The following is an 8,854-nucleotide window of genomic DNA, read 5'->3' as shown; positions in this document are numbered from 1 at the left end:
CTACTTCCGTAGTGATACTGCCTCGGAAACCCAAGGAGGGGTCGCTATGAGTCGGGGCCGACTCGACGGCACATAACAACAACAACAATTACTCTACTGCTTTCCTCTTCCCTTTTTATTTTGACTACTTGTTTAATCTAGATAGCAGTAATAGTATCAGTAGTAGTGCCATCAGAAGTTGCCTAACTTCAGGAGGAATAATGCCTAGCTAGGATCAGCCCAAAGCTGATTCCCATGAGGTGGAGATCAGACATACCTCCGTCCTCCAGCCTTTTTACCAATTCTGACACCAGCTGTCCTTCCCCATGGCACTCTCTCCTTCTCTTCTGGATTCAACAGTTCATTCCAGTGGCCACACAGAACAGTCCATACTTACAGTTAAGTGGTTTATTAAATAACAGGGTACAACTCAGGATCAGGATTAACAAGCTACAACTGAGGAATCGGGTTCAGAAATCATAGGCAAAGTCTCCCTTCTTCAGTGCAGGACAGCTCTCTTAGCTCATTTCAACCATGTAGGCCTTATCTTAGTCCCCTCAGGATGGGCTCCTCTTGGCCCTACCATACATCACCACCAGCTCTGGGACCATATCTGGCCTGATGCCATTGGCTCTGTCACTGTGCTCCTTCCTGGCACTTGCTGTCTTTGGTGTTATAGCCTTTGATCGGTGTAACAGCTCTTGTGGGAAGTTCCTTGTCTCCTTTCTTTCTCTCTGCTTCTTCTTGCTGCTTCTCTTCTTGCTTCTTTCTGTCTGACAAACTATGTGGGGTTGGCTGTGTATGTATATACAAACCCCTCATAAATTTCAAGGCCTGGCCCTCCCACCAGGACCAGAACTGACCAATCCCCTCTTGGTAGTCCACAGACACTTTATTTGCATATTAGGTGCATCTGGGTTACAATTCACCTCATTTGCGTAGTCTGTTGCCCAATCCCTATAAGGTGCATATCAATCACAGGACAGGCTGTAGCACAGGACCAGACAAGAAGTGTCAAACCAAGTTGTTTACAACTTACCCAGGAAATGTCATTCAACCTGGAAAAATGTGACAAATTCTGTGGGGTGGAAGCCAGGGGAAAAGTAACTCCTTGGGGCTTAGGTAAAGATTTGTCAAGCTGTTTTTAAAAAGCACCAAGGCAAAAGGCCATATAACTCATTTCACTACACTTAATTTTCTAGCTTTTGGCCTCCTATATAAAAGAGAATAGAGTAGAAGTAAATATGGGGGTTTGGCCCTTTGAGACTATCATAAGTGCAAAAACGGCAAGGAGGCAACATGTTCCGACCTCCTCTAACCTTACAAGAGGAAGATAGGATTACCAGCAGTAACCCAAGGCCTATTCCTACAAGGCCAGACATGCTGCCTCCCTCCAGCCCTTTCACCAACCGTTCCTCCCAAAGCACCCACCACCTCTCTCCTGGGTTCGATAATTCACTGCAGTGGCCACACAGAACTCACAGATTACAGGGTTTATTAGGGAAGCACTAGGCTACAACTCGAGTTCAGGAAGAACACTCAGTCTCTCTCCCAGCCCACCGTCCCTCAGCCAACAGTCTCTCACAGTCTCTTTCCCAGCAGTGCTGGTCCCTCGGTGTCTCACTCAGCAATGTGTGTCTCTTGCATCTCTTTCCCAGCAGCACGTGTCTCTTTCCGGGGTGTGTCTTCTTCAACCAGCAGTCAAAGAGAGAGTTCTGCCTCTAGGAGACCTCCTTTTGAGCCCGGCAGAGTGGCCAAACTAGCCAATCATAGCATCAGAACTCTTAAGTACCTAAGAGAGAGAGTGGTCACCTCCCAGAACATTGTATTGTGCCACTCCCAACAGAAATACTCCACGTGGATAACATTTACAATCAGGAGCTCCTCAGTTGCTCATTCTACCACTGAGGTTACAATGACTTATGGGTAGAAAAGCCATACAAAGTAATTTACTACACCGCAATAAGCTTATAAGCATTACTATGAATTATGTTGAAATATATTTGTTGTTCTTGTCAAGTACATAAAAGAATTAGAAGAAAATGAATTGGCTATAAGAAAAGTGGTATTTCATTTAAAAATGCCTTTTATTGTAACATTAAGAGGAAAACCAATGTCAAGCTATGCCACACTGTCTTTTATTACTTAGAATTTTAATTTTATCAAATAAATTGTCTTAATCTTATTTAAGAAGCTCTGATGGCACTGTGCCTAAGGCATTTGATAACTAACCAGAAGGTTGGTGGTTCAAACCCGCCAACTGCTCCACAGAAGGAAGATGAGGCAGCCTACTTCCATAAAGATTTACTGCTTTGGAAACCCAATAGGGGTCACTGGGAAGCAGAAATGACTTTCTGAGAGTGGGTTTGGGTTTTTAGTCTTATTTGGAAGTAAAAATAACAGTATTAATGTCTGTGACCAAATTTGTGTGTGCACGGGCACTGACAAACTGGGTTCTGGCTCCAGCCTGGCTGATGGCACTTGTAAGTTGGTACTGACTGTAAAATATATCCCAGTTTCAGAGATTTAAAAATATGAAAAAATAAATCTCAGAATCCGTAAAATTAAAAAATAAAAACTTCAGGAAATCCATGAAATAAACCAAAACCAGAAACCAAACTCATTGCCATCAAGTCTATCCAACTCATAGTGACCTCTCCTTGGGTTTCTGAGGTGGTATCACTATGGAAATAGGTTGCCCAACCTTCTTTCTGGGGAGTGGCTGGTTCAAACCACCAGCCTTTTGGTTAGCAGTCAAATGTCTTGGGCACTATGCAACCAGAGCTCCTATGAAATAAACAGCAGGACTGAAACCATGATCATGAATTGTAGCTGATTTTTTAGTAGATATTATTGGAAAATAATATTTTCTTAATTTCTGTGCAAAATCTTTGATTCTCCATGAGTTGAGGTGATATTATATCTTGAAACTATATTAGTTTTTTTTCTTTTTTTTTTTTAAATAAAAAAGAAAGATAATTTTAGTAATTTTTTCTTCTTGGTTTCTTTCAGGTGAACAATGTGAAAGAGCTAGGCGCCTTCAAGCTAAAATGATGACTAATTTGGTTATGGCCAAGGACCGTTTACAACTTCTAGGTATCAGTTACTGAATTGTATAATTGAATATGAGATGTATTTGAAACGTGCTTTTGGTAAAAAACAAAAAACACAACTTTCAGGTTTAGATGGAACTAGATCAGTGATCTGGAAATGTGATATAGACCTTTTTTAAAAAAAAAAAAACTTGTAGAAAAATTTTAGCATATACAGAAGTAGACAGAAGAATATAGTGAACTCGTAATTATACACAACTCAGCTTTAATAATGATCAACTCATACACATTCTTGTTTATCTATGCCATGGTTGGCAAACTACAGCCTGTGGACAAATCAAGTTCTCTGGCTATTTTTATAAATAAGTTTTATTGGCACACAGCCACTCCCATTCTTATGTATGGCTTATGGCTGCTTTTATACCACTGCAAAAAGGGCAAGGAGGCCACATGTTCTGACCTTCTCTAATCCCACAAGAGGAAGACAGAATCACCATCAATAGCCCAAGGCCTATTCCTGCCAGGCCAGACATGCTGCCTCCCTCCAGCCCTTTCTCCAGCTGTTCCTCCCAAAGCACCCACCACCTCTCTCCTGGGTTCGATAATTCGCTGCAGTGGCCACACAGAACTGACAGGTTATGGGATTTATTAGGGAAGCACCAGGCTACAATTCAAGTTCAGGAAAAACACTCAGTCTCTCTCCCAGCCCACCGTCCCTTAGTCAACAGTCTCTCACAGTCTCTTTCCCAGCAGTGCTGGTCCCTTGGTGTCTCACTCAGCAATGCATGTCTCTTGCATCTCTTTCCCAGCAACGCATGTCTCAGGAGCACATGTCTCTTTCAACAGCATGTCTTTCTCAACCAGCAGTCAGAGTTCTGCCTCTGGAGGCCTCCTTTTGAGCCCGGCAGAGTGGTCAAACTAGCCAATCATAACATCAGAATTCTAAATACTTGAGAGTGAGCCTCCTGTAACGTTGCCTTGTGCCATGTCCAACAGAAATAACCCAGGTGGATAACATTTACAATCAGGAGCTCCTCAGTTGCTCATTCCACCACTGAGTTTACAATGACTTATGGGTAGAAAAGCCATACTGAGTAATTTACTACTGCAACCACATTGACAAAGTTGAGTAGTTACAACAGAGACCATGCAGCCGTCAAAGCCTAAAATATTTACTTTGTTTTACCATGTATGTACTGGCCCTAAGACATTTGATTGCTAACTGGAAGGCTGGTGGTTCAAACCCACCAGCCGCTCCTTGGAGGGAAGACTGGGCAATGTACTTCCACAGAGATATGGCGTCGGAAACCCAAGGAGGGATCGCTATGAGATCTGACTCAACAGCAGTGAGTTTGGTTGGTTTTTTCTTTGCAGAAAAAGATTGCTAGCTCAGAACTATGCCCAACCCACTCCCCTACCCACTTCCTATTAATTTGAATCAAATTCCTGATGTCTTTTCATTTCATGTATAAGTATTTTATATTGTATTTGTAAATTATAAGGCTTCTTTACAAACAAAATCACCAAAATACCATCATCACACTTTAAAAATAACCAATAATTCCTTTTAATATTGAAAAAAAAAAAAGAGTATAGCTAAAACCACTGGTCTTTGTTCAGATTTCTAATTGTCTCATAGTTTAATAACTTTACTACTTTATAAATTGTTATAAGAAGATCTATGTGTTATGAACGGTAGTTATATTTCTTCTGTCTCTTTTAATCTGTTTTTCTTCTGCTTCCAATTTATATATTACTGAAACCAGGTCATTTGTCACACAGTAATTCCAACAGTCTGATTTCTGCTGTGTGTGTCAGATGGTAACTTAACATGCTCTGTTCTCCCTGTAAATTAGTAGTTGGATCTAGAGCTTTGATAGATTGAAAGTAAATACTTAATTTGTAACAGCAGAACTACTTCAAAGTGGTTGTATGTTCTGCCATCAATAAGTAGTTCTTCCATATTCTTGTGAGGTCAGCAACAGTTGATGACTGATGTCTAATGACAGTATAATTTTGTCATTCCCTCAGCATTAAATAGCTGGAATTTGTCTATAAAGAGAAACGTCTCATCTGCTGTTTGATGGTGGTGGTGGAGGTTGCTACATTTTTGTTGTTAAATTCTGTTAAATTTAAAACAAAGTGGAACAAAACTGGCCACAAGCAATAGACTTTAGTGATCCTACTAGAGTTTTGTGTGATATAGATACTTGGTAGGCAAGCAGACCTTATTTATTTGTAGCTTTGTGATTTGGGGTAAATTATTTGGTATGTCTTTATGTCATTTGTCATATGAGGCAATAGATAATATTTATCTCTTCATATTTTGGGACCATTGAATTATTGAAGAAACCTAACTCATAGAAGGCACTCAGAAAATGTTGGCTTTTGTCCATCTCCTTAACTGTAATCTTCTGCTTTTGGGAAAAATAAACACATACACATGCATGCATGTGTATGTGTTTTCTTTCTTGTACGATCATTGTGTTTGTAGGATTTTTTTCCTCCACATAGTTAATAAACAGCTCTGATTGCTTTCAAATGGCTAGTAAGGCAGTGTTCCCACTGTGGTTGCCAGGATTGTGTTTTACCGAAGTAAAGGTTGCTGTTGTTTTAAATATAATGAAATAGTATACTAAAGGCTGTTGTGGAAATAATTATGGAATTGTTCTAATTGCTGCTTTTTATGTTTTTGAGCTAAATTGCCTTTCATTATGCACACTAAGTATCAAGTAATGAGATTAACAATGTAAAACTAAGTCTGATTTTGGAAAAACACTTTGTAACATGTTTAAAATTCAATAAGAGTGGTCTTCTTATCTTTCATTTAAAGTTGTGATAAGATAAAAATTGGAATCGTGTTGTCAGTTATATACTTGTGTTTCAATAATACTGTAATTTCTTATTTGTGATATTAGAGGGCAAACAGAAGGTAAGTAATCTAACATGAAACTAGGCATAAAAGAAATTAATATTGGTGATGTTTTGAAGACAAAGCAAAAGTTGCTATCGTTATCCTCAGTGGCATGCCTGGATGGTGCAAATGGTTAAGTTAATATGCTCCGTTGCTAACTGAAAGGGTGGGAGGTTCAAGTCTACTCAGAGGAACCTCAGAAGGAAAACTTGGTGGTCCCTTTCCAAAATACCGACCATTGAAAACCCCGTGGAAGACAGTTCTACTCTCATATGCACACGGTCGCCATGAGTCAGAATTGACTCAGTGGCAACTGATTTGGTTTGGTGTTGTCTTTCTCAAAAAATGCTATGTGCCCATCTATGAAAAATAATACTTTGGCCGGGGCAGGGGGAGCATATAGGAAAGGGCGAATCAATATATTCCTGTCTTTTCCAAGACTTCAGAAAGTCTAAGAATGAATCAAAGACAATAAAAAAAGATCTGTACTACTACAGTTGAGTAGTAAAGCATATTTTATGTATTATGTGTTGGCTATAAAAAAGAGCTCTTCAAAAATGGAGTGCCAGATAGGATAGGAGATTGGGAAGCCTGATCCTGGGAGTACCCCATCTAGACTGCTTTGAGAGTATGCAACCTCCAGTAAAGATGAGAAGAGTTCATATATAAATTATTGTTTATCTTTTAATTATTAATAAACCAAACCAAACTTACTGCCATCGAGTCATTTCCAACCCATAGCAACCCCCATTGGGTTTCCAAGGTCTAAATCTTTATGGAAGTAGATTATCCTGTCTTTCTGCAGAGCAGCTAATGGCTTTGAACTGCTGGCTTACCGGTCAGCAGTCAAGTACCTTATCCACTATGCCACCAGAGAAACTTAAAATATCATGGTTCATTCTGGTAAGGTGGAGGAATAGGCAGACAAGTGACACAGACCCTCTTCAACAAAGAAAAGAAAAACCAATGGACAGGGATACAGAAGCTAATCCTGGAGCCCTGAGTTTTGAAAGGAACTAGTGGAAAAACCTGGATGAAAACAGTGAGTAGAGACTGTCGGAGCTGCAGACTGTCAGCTACTCTGACAGGACCAACAGCCTGAATATCTCCCAGTGGTGTTGGGACCTGAAAATTGACCTAAAGATCAGTCCTGGTCACCAAGGGCTGCAGTGATGACCGCGCTGGTGACCAATGACTAAGAAGGGAAATAGCAGGGAGGGAGAAAACCTGAGCTATTGACTTTCTGCTGTCCAGAAGACACAGCCATTTTGATTGTTTGCATGTGACAGCCATTTTGTATATTTAAAGTAACCGAGGGTGCAGCCATTTTGAATGTTTATAAGCAGTGGCCATTTTGGATATTTAATGTGACTGAGGGTGTAGCCATTTTGAACCTTTACAAGTGGTAGCTGTTTTGGATTTTAAAGTGTTAGCATTCTCATTCGGATTTCAGGGACCTAACAATAGGCTCTATTTGCCAAGGACAGCAGGGACTTATGAAAGACTGATAACAGGAAAGGAAACAGGTGGTGAGCGTTTAAGTGCTGTCACCTGGTGAATAGAGGAGCACAGCACAGTACGCTGCTTGCGTAGATAACATACAAAGAAAACAAAAATCATGGGCAAGTCACTCCAACATACAATCACCAATTAAATATAAACACAAAAATATCACAAGGCCTTGGAGACAACAGAGCATCACAGTCCACACAAAGAAGCAGGAGAAACAAGAGACCAGGATACAGACCCCAAAACACATCCCTGAGGAAGATGCAGCATTGGAACTCCCTGATAAGGAATTCAAAAGAATTATATTTAGGTATCTTCAAAGAATTGAGAAACAGATCAGAGAAAACCCTAGAACAATTTCAAAAGACAATTCAAGAACAAAATGACAAAATAAATAAAAAATTAGAAATGATACAAAAATCTACACACACAAATCCAGGAGATTAATACTAAATTTTCAGAAATAGATAAGACATTGAATGGGCAAAGGAGCAGAATGAATCAGTGGAAGACACAATTGGTGATATTGAAGGCAAATACCTGTACACTTCTTTGGAAAGGGATCAAGCAGAAAAAAGATCAGGACAAAATGAAGAAAGCCTAAGGTTCACGTGGGAGACCATCAAAGGGAATAACCTACGTGTGATCGGAATTCCAGGACAGGAAGAGAATAATAAAACCACAGAGAAAATTATCAAAGATTTGTTGGAAGATAATTTTCCTGGTATGATGAAAGATGAGACTATATCCATTCAGGAAGTCCAGCGAACCCCAAACAGGATAGACCCCCAAAAGAAAATCACCAAGACATATCATCATCAAGCTAACCAAGACCAAAGACAAAGAAAGAATCCTGAAAGCATGGGAAAAACAAAAATTTCCCTACAAGGGGCAACCAATAAGACTAAGGTTGGATTTCTCGACAGAAACCATGCAGGTGAGAAGACAATGGGATGGCATATATAAAAACCCTGAAAAAGAAAAATTTCCAACCAAGTATTATGTACCCAGCAAAATTATCCCTCAAATATGATGGTGAAATTAGGACATTTCCAGATAAGCAGAAATTAAGGGCATTTATTAAAACCAGACCCACCTTTCAAGAGATGCTAAAGGGAGTCCTTTGGACAGAGAAGCAACAACAGCCAACAACAACTGACCATTAACACACATGATGACATAACCCAGAAACCAACCCAGCTATGGAACTATCCAAAGTAAAGAAGCCTACAAGATTGTGAAGAGGGAACCGGAGACATCAATTGACAAATGAGGACAACTCAAACCAAAAAGAGGAATAAAACTGTGTCGTTACAGAACTTGTAGATGGTAGGGAAGTCAAGGCAACTACAAGATAGAACGGACTGTTCTAAACTTGGGAAGAAAACTATAAATCACA

General features: G+C 39.9%; 1 protein-coding gene across 1 annotated transcript in view; it reads left to right on the top strand.

The window, feature by feature from the left end:
* Nucleotides 1–8,854, top strand: part of SPAST (spastin) — a 161,182-nt gene that overhangs the window by 60,882 nt on the left and 91,446 nt on the right. The window contains exon 3 of the mRNA XM_042780684.1: nt 2,992–3,075. Within this exon, the coding sequence (XP_042636618.1) occupies nt 2,992–3,075 (84 nt within the window). The remainder of the gene's footprint in view (nt 1–2,991; nt 3,076–8,854) is intronic.

This window comes from Orycteropus afer, unplaced genomic scaffold (genome assembly GCF_000298275.1).
Source record: "Orycteropus afer afer isolate SDZICR_OR568_19922 unplaced genomic scaffold, OryAfe1.0 scaffold00054, whole genome shotgun sequence".
NCBI classification, from domain to species: domain Eukaryota; kingdom Metazoa; phylum Chordata; class Mammalia; order Tubulidentata; family Orycteropodidae; genus Orycteropus; species Orycteropus afer.
Note: the sequence above shows the minus strand (reverse complement) of the source record. Positions and strands in the feature narration are given on the sequence as shown.